Source organism: Colossoma macropomum, unplaced genomic scaffold, assembly GCF_904425465.1.
Source record: "Colossoma macropomum unplaced genomic scaffold, Colossoma_macropomum, whole genome shotgun sequence".
Classification (NCBI taxonomy): Eukaryota; Metazoa; Chordata; class Actinopteri; order Characiformes; family Serrasalmidae; genus Colossoma; species Colossoma macropomum.
In genome coordinates, this window is record NW_023494791.1 from 35,926,011 (window position 1) to 35,941,363 (window position 15,353).

The 15,353-nt window shown below is 37.9% G+C and overlaps 1 protein-coding gene across 1 annotated transcript; it reads left to right on the top strand.

Annotated features, from left to right (window-relative positions):
* Positions 1 to 3,499: 3,499 nt before the first annotated feature.
* On the top strand, positions 3,500 to 14,686 carry LOC118811083 (serine/threonine-protein kinase pim-2-like). Its single transcript, XM_036575292.1, has 8 exons — positions 3,500 to 3,567; positions 10,165 to 10,292; positions 10,407 to 10,501; positions 10,703 to 10,756; positions 11,484 to 11,711; positions 12,449 to 12,626; positions 13,338 to 13,514; positions 14,595 to 14,686. Exons 1-8 carry the CDS (start codon positions 3,500 to 3,502, stop codon positions 14,684 to 14,686), a joined length of 1,020 nt encoding a protein of 339 aa, XP_036431185.1.
* The last annotated feature ends 667 nt before the right edge of the window (positions 14,687 to 15,353 follow it).

A 15,353-nucleotide genomic window follows, 5' to 3' on the forward strand; every position in this document is an offset into this window, starting at 1 on the left:
AAAATATAGCTGTTGTAGCTCAGTGTTTGAGCATTATAGTACACTACTATAACATTTTGTCATCGCTTCTGCAGTAGTTATATTGAGCGGACGTACGTTTTACCCTGCTAATGCTTAAACCGAAAGTAATCACAACTCTTTGTGAAAAGGGCCCGTTGTATATAGCACATTTTTGAAAAGAGTAACAGATGCATAATGGAAACACATGTTTATTTTTCTATATTTTTCATAATAACAGTGGTATATTAAAGCAATAAGCCAGAACACCCTTCCCTATGAAAAAATCACAAATTCAGCCTGGGTTTGATGCGCTTTCTGACTGAAACATATACATTTGAAGCGTGTAAGCCGTTCAAGTGACATACTTTAAACTATATTGCAGTTTTACTGTGAATCACACCGTAAGTATTTAAAATGAAGCCTGTGATATTCATTATGGAGTTGGAATTATTACTGTTAGCTATCGGACCAGCATAGTCTAATTTAATTTAATTAACTAAGAGAATAAATTGTAAGCCCCTCGGTTTAAACAAAAACAGGTTCTTACTTCATCATTACACTCGGCGGTCCATGCGAGCAGCATTTGATTCAAAGCTTATTCCATTAACAGCACAAGGATTCGTCATGACGCAGTGCAGTAATACAGAGTTCACTTATAGGTGTATGTCCTGTATTTTACAACGGTTGCGTCTGAAATGGCACAATTCCATACTATATAGTACGTGAAAACAGTACGAGAGAATAGTTTAGGTGTCTGAATACGCAGTGTTAATCGAAAATTCCCCGGATGCCATACTACAGGAAAGGAGAGATAGGGATACGCGAGAGAGGGAGGAAACATTTCTCCATCTTTTGAAGATGCTTATTAAAAATAAATAAATTGTTGAAAAAAAACTATAAAGTCTGTTGCCATTGTTACATTTTGTGTGAAACACAAAATTTGTAAATATGTGCGGATAAACATGTTAGGATGTATATTTTATGGTGTGTACTTTCCTGTCTTTTCAAACTAGGATTGTCCAGTTTTATCCACAAAAGGGCTGCTGAGGCTGAAGGTTTTCATTCCAGTCAAGCAGAAACACTATCAACATCCTTCAGGGATGGTAAATAATAGGATGGTTAGTACTGCAGTTTTCATGCTGTACACAACCAAATGAGCCATAGAGTGATTTTCCCTTGTAAGAGAACATAGTAGATAATATACCCTGTGGCCAATAATAGATGATATCAGACATTATGCTAGTCTTTAAAATGCAGTCACTGTTGATGCAAATCTCATAGACACAAAAGATGATAAAATAACTATCACAAGCTGCTCAATATATACATGGAACTTTGTGTGGGTGAATATGGAATGAGGTTTGGTTGTAATTTGCTTAGTAATATTTCTGATTATGTAGTAGCCTGTTTAAGCTGCAGTTTAATCAAAGCAGTGCACTAACCTTAACCATGGCAGCATCAGTGACTACATTTGATTTATACAGAAAATGCAGTTTTTACTCTGAGTTTTTGATAAGTTTCTTTCTGCTGGAGCAGTTGGACTTGTGATTTCCTAGCTGAAAGAGGGCAGTCGTAATGTCAACTACAGGGAAGCGCTGAGAAAACGGCAGTTCACTGTGGTCTGTTTTAGTTGCAACACAAGTGGAAAGTCTTTCGTATAGTATGTATATTTAACCTACATAGTGCTTTGGCACTTCAGTCAAGTGAGCAAACATCCAGTTCATCTCCAGTGGGGAAAGTGATGACCCTCCTGACTGTCCTGCTGACAACCCTACTCACTCTGTGTACAATATTATGCACAGATGACTTAAGAATGGCAAAGGCTCGCATGAGATCACACAATAGGATGCTGCCTGTGCCACCCAGTAGAGGAACACCAGTACCTCGATATCCCAGGTCCACCCATGTTCAGTTTCACGCCTTACTGCAGCAGTGAGGGAGGCAATGGCCTCCCGAGAGAGTCCGAGGTTGGTTTTGAGGTCTGCACCATTGAAATACAGCTGCAGGATGGGTACAGCTGTGTTCAGGTGACAGTATGATGTCATCTTTCCAAACTATGAATTCATGTACATAGTTTGTGTTATCTATCTAGCTATCTATCTATTTGTTGACTTATTAATGTGTGTGTGTATATATATATATATATACAAAATCGATTCTTAGATGCATCGCAATGCAGACATGAACGATTCTGAATCGATTCATGAATGTCAAAAATCGATTTTCTAAATATTTAATGTATAATGTAAACGGAACGTAAAGGGCGGAACTTGAAAGTGGGTAAGTGCAGCGCCCGCACACTTCGTTACGCGCACATAACAAACACAACTAGATGAGCAAGAAATACGACTGGCACCTTCTGCATTAAAAGCCAGGTTAGATCAGGAGTCACAACCCAAATGTTAAGAAGAGCCACTTTGTCCTTTCAACAAAAATCAAACCACCTTGGGAGCCGCAACATTTAATGTCCAGTATGTGTTAATGTCCTAGTTTAGGCTAAAAAATATAAACAAAAACGCTGACTTACTCTACTCCACTTTAAGTTTTAGCTATAGCCACTTTTCTTCCAACTCCGCCCGAAAACCTTTCCTCAAAAGTTGAATAGTTTCTTGTAAAATGTCTCTCATCGTTCGACTGTTTTACGAGGCTGAAGTTGCTTCTCACTCGCCAGCTTCTTGCTGAACTTTCCCATTCCACCTTTCCACCTCATTTTAGTGTTTGACAGTCTCTCGTTGCAGATTTAACGTACCAGGAAACCATCTGCGCTGCTTATAAATGCGAATAAGTCCATTCGTCTCCAAATGTCTGTCTTTCTCTTTTCCTTTTTCGTTCGCTACTAGCTCGGCGAAACCTCGTTGCTATGTGACCTGCAGTCTGCATGCGAGTTCTCAGGTGTTGCGAAACAGGGCTTTTGCGCATTTCACTGTAACAGCGCATTTTATCGCAGATGAGTGGCAGCAGCGTCTCCAAACAAGAGCAGTGAATGAGAGCCTTCTAGTTCACTTGCCACATCACTTCCATTTGATTTATTAATAAAAGATCTTGGACATAAATGCATTATGGATCATTACAAATACTTAGCTTTAAAAGTACCAAGTCCTCACACAGTAAGAAAATAGAAATCATGTATAGAAAAAAAAGATGCATCGATAATCGTTTTATAATCGCATCGCAGCCCTCTGAATCGTAATCAAATCGAATCGTGAGGTGCCTAGAGATTCCCACCCCTATATATTTGATATCTTTAAATTGAACTGACTAAAACGAACAGTGGTGAATAAGCTTCTGTTGTTTATGTTCGATGGTTCTTATAGAATTGCTATTAAAATGTATATGGTGTGAGTTTGTCTGTTTTTTTATGACAACACAGTGTATTTACAGTTACATGTGTGTGATTTACACACACACACACTTTCATTTATGCAGGGAGATTCACTCAAAAGAGGCCCAGAATATTCTGTAATAACTCTCGCTAGGATGAAGCAATCTGAACGAAACCATGCGCACCGTGTTCCTCAGTATATGGAGCTTCAAACAAGCCGGGATGTCCCGCATCCGAGTGATGAGGTAGGCGCCGGACATCTATATATTTACACACATATGTATATCGTGTATATGTTCTGTATGTTTTGTAACTTTACTGTTTCTATAGAAGCTGATTATACCTATGTCTGAGGTAACAAATCAATAACTATCTCTGAGCTACTGCTCAACACTGCCTCTGTGTGGAATTGTGTCGTACATCATTAAAAACCACAATGAGATACAAACGTAAAACAATTTTGGGGATTTTAATGAATGGGGCTTTTAAAGGTATTGGTATAGCATCATATGCCAAAGGATGTAAGGGTCAAAGGTCACTGGTAAGATGGTGGATGTAGTGGATGTGTGTGTACTGCATGCTATACCTGCAGCCTATGATGCTTTGTGTGACTTATGGCTGGAAGTTCTGGTGAAGCGTAAACAAACAATATGTGAAATACTGATAACATCCTAACATAGAAATGTGGAAATGAATAAAAATATCAGTAATATTTATTGTTGGGATGCTCGAATGCTTTTGTGCCGATGTTTGTAGCTTAATTGATGTGTGTACAGAAACCTGAACCTGCATGAGAGAAATGCATGAGAAATCGTCAGGGATTCCTATTTATAGACTACACCAATTATTCATACTAATAAAGTCATTTCATGTAAACTTCTTTCAGTCAGATACAGGCAGCCATTACACAACAATGTCAATGTAGGAACCTGTTTTTAGTCCAGTGCGTCAATAATGCTTCTTGTATATTCACCATAGTAGCTAGCTGTTAGCATCATTTTTTTAGCTCATAAATAGACATGCCAGTAACATTCTTCACTTTAACAGACATGCCAGTAACATTCTTCAGTTTGATTTAGTCTTGAACTTGAAGTCTGTTTTATTATTGTAGCATTAGCCTGTTAGCGGGTTACCTTTCTGTTGACCTGCTCTTTGAGGGCAGAATCCAGTTATACAGAGAATATAATGTGTAAATTAGTTAAAGTGAGTCTGTTAGGAGCGAACGCTGATGTTTTTACTGGCAGTTTGTCATCTGCTTGAATTTTATGGGCAGATTTCAATACTTACAACGAGTCATTATGAAGTCACACTCACACGTCTGATGAAGCTCTGTGCTTTTTATTCTTGTAACATTGCTGTTCTTGCTGTAATTTCATTTTCACTCAGCTGTACTGGCAGCTGAAAACTGCATGTTATCACAGAGTCTTTTAATGGGACAAAAAGTAGCTTAAAAAGCAAACACACTTTTTCTGACTTTCTGACACTAAAAACAGTAACAAACAACACGTCTGTCACCTAACTGGATATTTTAGATGTAATCTTGAAACACAATGGTCATAGGAAAAGTGGATTAAGGAGTGACCTCCATGGTAGCCATAGTGACACTAGGCTCAATCTTGTTTATAACCTACAGACACTAAATATCTGCAGCGTCTCTCTGAAAACAAAATACCTCCCTAGCTATTTCAGAGACACTGCAGATTTTTTACAGTGACTGTCCGATAGTAAACAAGATTGAGCCTGATGTTTCCATACTTGGGGAGTTTTGAAGAAAAGTATGCGTTCAATAGCAATCCTTACTTAGAAAACATTACCTTGTTTAAAAGATTGCTGGGTTGTTATCTCATGCACAGAGTTTCACTCAACTACTTTGAACTTTTCACACTGTATATGAACTGTCTAAGATTTCCATTAGGTTTACTCATTATGTGGACATGAAGTATGTCCATTTTTTTGGATACTTGAATTAAAAACAATAAAAAAAAATAAATAAAATAAATAAATAATATACTTCTATCTGTAACCTTACAACCACTAAACTAATTATTAGAAAAAAAGAAAATAAAAAACAACAATAACCTGGTTTCAAAATTGTGCACAACCTCACAACACTTTGTTAAAGTACCTTTTACATTTATTACAGCAGTAAGTCTTTAACCCCTTAAAATCTCAGGCTTATACTAAGACTTATTATTCAGTAACTACAGGAACTTCAGTGCAAACTGGTTGAGCTATTTTAAGGTTGTGTTGCTGACCGGTGGTTTATTACACACTTCTAAAGTTGTCACATGTGCAGTTTACAATTTTAATCCACACTTCCTTCAGAAAAAGCTTCACTCAGTGAAATTAAATGTTGGATTTACTCTAAAATGTTATGTGAAGCGGTTCCACGCAACTGGGTTAAGTAGCCTTTAAGATGCTCAGTTGAGCAACATGTACCCAATGAATTTAAGTAAATCACAGGAGGAAAAGAACATAAAGTTAATAGGTGTATGTTAGATCTACATAGTTTCATTAAGTTGTTTTTGTACAACTGATCTGTCATAGAATTACACTCTGCAGCCTCATTCACCAACCGTTCTTAAGAAAAGATTTCTTCTTAAAACCCACTTACGTAGTTTTCATGAAGATTCTGACATTCACTGCTGTTTACTTATTTGGGATTTGTTCTTAGGTAAGAACAGAATCTACACACACTCAAGAGCACAAAGGTACAAACAAGTCTGCAGTTTAAGAGCATGTCATGAGTCTGATGTAGACTTAGGACTTTTCTCAAGGATAGTGGTGAAAGATATTGGTGAATGACGCCCGTTGTGGCTGGGTAGTATCAGAAAGAGGCGCACCAAAGGAAAGGTAGGTCAGGGGGAAAGACAGCACAAAGAGAGTGAGTAAAACAGGGAAAGGAATATGCAGATAGATGATGCCAGGAGAAAAAGGAGAGAGACACTGACAAACAAACACTTATGAAGTAAATCTGATATCTTGCTTAATTTCATTGAAAGAACACAACTGACTCAGTTTCACTGACTTACATGCATTTGATAAGGAAGATCAGCAAATGAAAACTGATCAAAACCAACATCAGAGCAATTCAGTTTTTTTAATGGTTCTTCAAACTGCGAGGTGATCTATACACAGACTGATTTAGCAGATTTCACAGGTTTTCTACTTGTTGAAATCTAGACTCTGACTTGGCCTTTCTAAGACACTGATCTTCCTTTTTGAAACATTCCTTGGTGGACTTGGATGAGTGCTTTGGATTATTATCAGTCATGTTGGAATGGGAAATTGTTCTTTATCTTAAGCTTTTTGACTGAGGTTAGCTGGTTTGTGCCAGTATCTTGATTTTTGGAGCTTGTAATTGTGCCACCTATCTTGACCAGAGCCTCTGTCCCAACTGAAGAGAAGCAGCCTCTATATATCATATAAGGAGTGACCAGTACCTGCTAGAAGTTTCTTGCGTTTTTAATATTGTTGTAGCTCTCTAAGTAGCCTCTCTGATGAACTCTCTTCTTGTCCTTTGGAGGGTTGTCGTGACCATGGCGATGTCCATGTGGTGCCATATTTTCTCCATCTGTGCATCATCTATATGGCGAATTCTACTGAATTATGGGCATATATATCAAAATGGGCATATATATCAAAATCAAAACAATACATTTCCTCAGTTTCAAAATTGTATATGTTGTCTTCATACTGTGTTCAATGAAATATAGTGTTTAAATGATTTGCACATCATTACATTCTGTTTTAATTTACATTTTGCACAGCGTCCCAGCCTTTTTGGAGAGGTTGTATACAAAATCATCACTTATAGGGTACTGTTCAAAGGTGGCTGTCTCAAATCCCAAAACTCCAATTTCAAGTTGTGAAAATAATACTTACATATTTTTTAAAGTGAAGTTGAAAGATTAATTAAGTTAAAATTTTAAACAGAAAAAGTTTATTTAGAAAATTCTGTCCCACGTTTTCATATCAATACTGAAACACAAAGAGTTTTAGTCCATAGGTGGAGCCTAATTTTAGCCACACCCCTGCATTTTAGAGCAGGAAGTGAGACTGCATCCCTGTCCCTCATGGCCACATGGTGAGCAGTTCGATCCCATTCTTCTGAAGTAAATGTGTCCCAATTTCTGTAAATCAGTGTGGAACATTGTCACTACTGAAACACAGATTTTCTGCAGTTAGCAGAGGTGGGAACAAGTCACTAAGTTGCAAATAGCAAGAAAGTCTCAAGTCTTCATACTGGTCCCAAGTCAAGTCCCAGGGAAATGTCGAGTCCCGATTCATGTCCCGAGTCAGAACAGGCGAGACTTAAGTCGAGTCCCAAGTCATTAGTCCTAATCTTCGAGTCCTACACAAGTCAGTCTGCATTCTTCAGCTAATTTAAGGCCACAACACTGAATAATGGTAACAGTACGTTAGCAGTGTATGGCTGTACATTAATTTTTTATTATTATTATTTTACCCTTTAACTAAAATACAAAATTTAGACGACAACAGAAACCAAAACGAACGAGCTAGACAAAGTTTACAGAAAAGAGCAAAACAATGTTGAATGTACGAAGCTTAAGTTGACTTTTTGCCAGATTCTTATTTGAATTTCCGTCCCACCTTGGTGCAACAGCCAGGGGCCGACATGTAACTGCTGCACCATTTAAGATGGAACGGCAAATTCCAGTATGAAGCTGGCGAATAAAAAGTTAGCTTCAGCCTCGGGTTGAATGTTTTGCGTGTTTTACCCGCAGAAGCTGTTAAAATTGGTGCGTTTCTCCAGTAAGAGTTTAAATGGCTGATCGAGGGTGCATTGATGGTGTTGATGTTTCGCGTGTTTCCAGCTTATGGAGGTGAACTTGAGCTCTAACACTTCTCTTGTCTTCTGATATAAAATAAGCTGAGAATAAGCACAGTAACAGACATTTGACGAGGTTGCTGTTTATTCAATTTACAGCAGAAATGAATCCATACACATTAAAAATAATCGACTATGTAGCTGTCAGGCTCTCCACATTTCTTCCACTTTGAATCTTTCCGAGTCTTTCTGAGTCATGAAGCTCAAGTCTGAGCCAGAGTCCGAGTTACTGGTGTTCAAGTCAAAGTCGAGTTGCAAGTCTTTCTTGATTTTCTCGAGTCGAGTCTAAAGTCATCAAATTCGTGACTCGAGATGGACTCTAGTTCAAGTCACATGATTCATGTCCGCACCTCTGGCAGTTCGGTCAAATTTTTTTAACAAAAATATTATGATTTTATGTTTGTACAACTGTTTAAAGCTGTGCTTCCTAGTCATGTAATGGCTAGTGTTTGTGAATTCTGCTCAGCATCAGTAAAAACTGTCACGACTAAATTATTTGGTAACATTTTGATAGTGTTATGATTATTAGTGCCAAAATGAAAAGGCCAATGTTTTGTTTTGATAAAAATAAACATAATAAAGTTACAGAGTCACTCAAAAGGATTTTAACCTAAAGTCCAAGTCAGTTTAAACACATCATAACATGATCATTGAAAATATCTAAAGATTGATTTTTTTTTACAGTGGAAACTAATCCTCTTGAATAGTTTATAAAATGAGATCCATAATTTTATTTATTTTTTGGTTTGAATGAATCCATTTCTAGCTATTTTTACTGCTACCCTCTTAAAATCCCATGTTTATTATATCCTAAGGCTTTTTTTGAGTAAATACATGGACTAGAATGGATCTTGGCTGGGTTAGTCGCTCTCTCCATGGCAACCATAGAACCAGAACTGGAGCCATCGTCTGCAATGTCCATTATGACATCATTCCATTCCTTTATAGCATCATTCCCAAATTTGCATATAGAACACAGCAGAAGTGAATCTAACAACACTTTTCTCATTCAGTGTCTTATTTGACTGACTTTCACCTGTGAAATTTGATTCTACGTGTTGAAGCACCTTTGTAAGGACCATGTCTGTGTATTTTCTGCGTTCCAGGAAAACAAAGAGTGAGTTTTGCCTGAAGCGTTTTTATCTCACACAATAATTACTTAAAAAAACATTCTCAGTAATGAACTTTCTACAATAATTAAAAAACTTATTACAGAAGATGAAGCACAGCAATGTTTATGTAGTTGGACGATTCATTAAAGAATGGAAGAGTTCTGAAATATTTCTTTTATTTTTAGTGGTTTAAACTTTATAATGAAGAAGTAAATTTAAGAAATGAGGAGTCATGAATCAGATTTTACTCTGGAGCCTAAATGTGCTGATGTTTTACAGCTGTGAGACAATTTAAACAAAAAACGCATTGTAAAAACTTCATTTTAAGCAGTTTTAATACAAGAACGAGAAAGAAGCCAAAAGGCAGATTCAAGCTTTATAGTTAAGAGCCATTTTTTCCATAACTAGAGCTCATGGACTGCTAGGGCTAAAACTCAAATTACCCCTCTACTGTATATAATGTACTGCATAGGTCACAAAACTATTGCTTTTACAATCAAACAGTGCATTAAATGCCCAGTAAGGAGCCGTGCAGCCTATGACTGAATCCTAAATGTTTTTCTTGGGCGTTTAATACGTGTTGAATGTAGAAGCCATAATGTGTGAAGGCAGGTTTTCAGATCTTTTTGCTCTGTAGGGGCAAATTCAGACGACACAGAGCCCCAAGTGGACCAGAGACCTAACAACAGCGGTCATGACTGCACCTGCCTCGGCCCGAGAGGAAAGAGGAAGAAGAGCAGCAGCGGGCCGTCCCAAAGAAAGAGACAGAGAGTGGAGGCGGAGGAGACAGAAAAAGAAGAGCAGCAGGTTTTAACAACCACTGCAGATGGTGAGGAAGGGCAGCGGAGCTCTTGTGAGTCATCACGGTTTGTGTCCAGTGACAATGTTTCGTCCAAAGGACATAGCGAGACAGATCGTGAACTTGAGGAGTCACAGAGTGACCACGAGGCACAGAGTGACCACAGTGACAGTGGGGATGACGAACTTGATGACAGAATACTGAGGGGTGTGTAATATGACATTAGAAACACACACACACACACACAGGCACACACACACACACACACACATACACAAACAGTGCATCCATTGATCAGTGAAAACTCTACTCTCCCTGCAGAGGAGCTGGATCGCAAGTATGTCCAGCAGGACCGTCTGGGTGAAGGAGGATACGGCTCAGTGTACGCCGGCTACCGCAGAGACGACCTGCTACCTGTAACTAATACACACACACTTCTGCAGCTGTTGTATAGAGTGGCTGCTTGTGAGATAAACTAACCCTGTTCAACAAAACTAACAGAAGAAAACAAAGACCACTTTAATACAGTGACAGTTAAAATAGTGTTTAGTTACTGATTCAAAAGCATTCACCACATAACGGTAATGTGTTTAATCCAGTCTTTTTTTATCTTGCAGGTGGCTATTAAACACATCCCCAAAAACAAGGTGCAACACACCATTGTGGTGAGCGTACACACACACACACACACACACACACACACACAAAAAAACAGTACCACATTACCAAACTAAAACAGCCTCTCCAAATGAAGAATTGTTAAACTAAACATTTTGTGGCCATTAAAGCTAGAACCAGTATTACTATGGCCAGTGAGATAGCAGCCAGCTAGCACTGGAGTCACAAGTCAACAAGGGACCCCCCAAATAGCAGGGGGTATTTCAGCATGCCTGCTTACTTATTATAGGAGCAACACAATAGTCTCGAGAATGAGATCTTTTGGTTTAAAGACTAGAAAACTCCCTTCTGATGACATTTCTTGAAGATGGGATGAAAGTTTGGAAAACTAATATATTGGGGTGGACTTTGGTGGGCAGGCTGTATGAGTTATATGAGTTAATGCAGAAGGAATTCACATATGTGACAATATTGCTAAAAGTCGAATATTTATTATTTAAATATTTTTATTGCTGTGGGAAGATTCCCAAAGGCTGTATGAAATATTTGAGTAATGCTTTCTGGGTATTGTAGTGATATCACATCAATAGATACAAGTAAACAATATTGTGAAACCACTGAGAGATTCAGTGCTGAACTGCAGATTATTACATAACATGATAACAGATTCCACACTAAACTGTAAAAGTCTCAAACTGAACACCTGCAAGGTGGATCTACAAGACAGAAGTTTGGTGAAGTCTGAAGGAGGACTATGTGTAATAATGTGCTCTGTTATAGATTGTGGATGGAGAACAGAAAGAATACCCACTGGAAGTGGTGCTGTTGTCAATGGTGGGGGAAGGCGAGACCGTTACCGGACAGACACAAGGCGCTTCCGTAGCGCTGCTGGACTGGTGCGAGCTGCAGGACGAGCTGGTGATGGTGATGGAGCGGCCAGTGCCCTCCAAGGACCTGATAGACTACGTCTATGACAGTGGAGGTTACCTACTGGAAGAGGAAGCCAAGGTGAGAGACAATGCTCCTGAAAGACACTCCCTCACCTACTGAGACTGGTTTTAATTTAAGATACATGTACACAATTTTCCCCTTTAACCCCAAACAAAGTTGTAGCTCTGCATTGCAGCTACGAGGCTAATGTAGCTAACAAGTACATAAAAGGTTCAAGATTCTTTATTATCATTAATCAGCACACAAGTGAACAGAGGAAGGAGATGATATTTACTCTGGTTCAGTGGTGCAGTGTAACCAATAAAAGGAGTATTCAAATCTGATGTGCAAGTGACATGTACAATAGGTTTGACCAGGTCATAGAAATGGTACAGAAGTACGTCATGCAGGAATAGAGTAAGGTGGTTTGTACAAAGTGACATTGGCATTTAAAGGGGAATTCAGTATTATTTCTATTTGTTTATATTGCTTTGGTTATCATGAACTTTAATAATGAGAACCTGCACTTCTATTCTGCCTCCAACATTACATTCAAGTGGTTTCTGACACTGTGTAACATACTGTTGTCTATGAAAGTGAACAAAAGTACAGGCAAAAATCAAGATGGCTCCTCCTAGTGTTTGTACTTTTGTCTATTTTTACAGATACCAGTATGTTATACAGTGTCAGATACCTCATAAGCAAATCTGGCGTACAAGCATATCGAACTGAACCAAGCTATGAATTTTTTGATGACCTTCTAACAAGAATGTGCTGCTTTTATTATATTAACTCCATCCTCTTTCATACTGTAGGTAATCCTTAGACAGCTAGTGGAGGGTATGATCGATGTCCACTCTAAAGAGGTCCTGCACCGAGACATTAAGCCAGACAACATTCTGGTACAGACGGACCCTGAGGCTCTGCATGTGCGCATTCTGGACTTTGGCTGTGGCGACTTCTTGCAGGAAGACCCCTACACCAGCTATTACGGTATGTATTCACAGTGAACACTGACAAAACTTTATTTTAACACTCAGCTTCATATTTATGAAACTACCTTCTTTGGTTTGAAGAGCAGGTTTTGTCTACATAATGATTTGACAGTTTTCTTTTCTGACCTGTTATATAAAATTGTGTTTAAACAACTAAAAGGTTTGAATGTTGAGGAGTGCTGATGAATTTCAAGATACACTAGTTTTTAAAATTCCATTTCCTGTATTAGTAATTTATTGTGTAAACAATAACAACCTAAATCATACAGCATATATTTAAACATTATATATTAGTCTCCAACAGGATTTTTGATTTATTCCAATATTTGAAGTATTCTGTGATAAAATAAAGTGGTGAAAATAATATGCTGTCATCTTCTATTTACAACAATGTTCTGTCACTTTATCTGCCTTGAGCTTTGATGACCACTTTTAGATGGGTATTATTAGAATTTTAAACGTTTTTACAGCTTACTACTAATTATGTGAAACGTAAAACTACACAGGGTTATCATATTAGACTTACTATATATAATTGATTTTATATACTACAAAAAACTTCTTTTTTTTTCTCCAAGAACCTTTATATACTCCAGTGAAGCCTTTATGGCTCCTGTATTACTGAAGAGGTTGATTGTGAAGTTTTGAACAGTAGTGTTTATAGTAAAGTCCACACGTGTCCACTCACTGTCATTGTTGTATTTTAAAGGAACGCCTGATTATACTCCTCCTGAGTGGTTCCTGGACAGATCCTACCAGGCTGAGCCATGCACAGTGTGGCAGATTGGAGTTGTGCTGTTCTTCATGCTGACTGGACAGCTCCCCTTCTACACCTCCGAAGAAATAATTAGTGAGGAGCCCGACATACAATACCAACTCTCCCAAGGTGAGTGTGGACACACAATCGTCTGCAGAGAGTCTTCACTGTGCAGTTATTGTCTAAATGTCTGTGTGTGTGTTCACATACATCCATCTACAAAGATACAAAACCATTTAAAAACTTGAAATCACTTTTAATAATATTTTTTTATTATTTTATACATTATAGGAACCCACACAGTATGAATGTAAATCTTATAAGCTATTCACCAAAATATATTTTTATGTTTTATTTCATATTTTAAGAATTATGTGAACAAGAAATTATGAAATAATAAATAATATACTGTAATTTTTTGTTTATATTCATTTCTGTCTGAGATTTGATCACCACTTTTGAAATATACAGTAATCTGGATGTTAATTTGACTTCACGCTAGATGTTCTACAGCTTTCTCAGTCATTAGAATCATCTACAGCTCTGTTCATCATTCTGGACACAGCTACACTTTCTTCAGTTACATTTTGCTACTAATTATTTCAAATCAGTGAAGCTACACAGGACTTACATATTAGAACCATTGTATACATTTACACTACGCTTCAAAAGTCTGAGAATCTTTCAATAATATAAAATCTATTTTGTTGTACAGAATGATTCTAATACGCCTGTCATGTACATCTTCACTGGTTTCAAATAATTATTAGGGCACTAGGAGCCTGTAAAACAATGTAGAAATGTTATATGTGTCCAGAATGATGAACGGAGCAGAGAATTGTGTTATAATAAAATTCCTATCCATTCATCATAATTCGAAATTACAGTACATTTTTTGTATTTCTGTATATAAAACATTGAAAAACAAAACTATTGTTATTGAGAAGTTATGGACACTGTGTTGTAACTTACCCTGCTGTGTGGAGGCTGTACTTTAGTCTGACTCGCTCTCGCTGTGAGTTATTTACATGCTTCAAAATGGTGCTTCTATATATATATCTTTGTATATAACAGGACGTTAAAAATGCACAAGTAGAAGTACCTTCATCAGAGAGCACCAGTTAAGCTTGTGTCCAGAAATTCTCTCTCTCTGTCTCTCTCTCACACAAACACACAGTTCTGACTAAGTATGTCTGTGTGTCTCTGCAGAGTGTGAGGATCTGTTGAGGAGCTGTTTGGACAAGCGGTCTCAAAGCAGACCCTCTCTCCAAGACATACTGCAGCACCCCTGGCTACAGTGACCCCCACGGACCGGCTGATTGATTTTGATGAAATGTCTTTTAATATCTTCATTTTATTACCTTAACCTTAATTTAGTTCTCTGATTTCAGTACCCTCAATGCCGTCCTTGCCGCTGCGGCTCCACCAGGGCATGGAGAAACTGACCCACAGTGTGCCTTCTGCTCCCTCCGCCACCATTAAAGCTTACATAAACGCTGCTTGTGCCTGGTGGGACCACGCCTCCGCTGCTGGTAACTGACCTGAGCTGGACGATGATTTCACATACAGTCATCAATAAAGACACACAAGTCTTTCATTTAGAATCAGTTTAGAATCAGTTTTGAATCACTTGCAATAATAACATTTTTATTATATACAATAATAATTCGCACAGTGTCGAAATGTATATTATAAAAGATTTGCCAAATATATTTTTACATATTTCATGCAATATTTAAATCTCTCACACAAACACAGAGTTCTGACCGTGCATGTCTCTGTGTCTCTGAAGAATGTGAGGATCTGTTGAGGAGCTGTCTGGAGGAGCGTTCTCGAAGCATTTCCCTGGCTACAGTGACCCCCACCATTCCCTTGTTTTGAAGAGTCTGCTTTTAATACCCTTATTTTACTTCCCTTAATTTATTACCCTTAATTTTGTTCTCTTAACCTATTACCCTTAATTTTGTA

Bases quoted from the DNA above. Each gene is read 5' to 3' on its own strand.
- LOC118811083 (XM_036575292.1), top strand. From the start codon at position 3,500: ATGCGCACCGTGTTCCTCAGTATATGGAGCTTCAAACAAGCCGGGATG. The intron at 10,293-10,406 runs GTGTGTAATATG...CTCTCCCTGCAG, and splicing joins TGATGACAGAATACTGAGGG to AGGAGCTGGATCGCAAGTAT. The intron at 10,757-11,483 runs GTACACACACAC...GCTCTGTTATAG, and splicing joins AACACACCATTGTGGTGAGC to ATTGTGGATGGAGAACAGAA.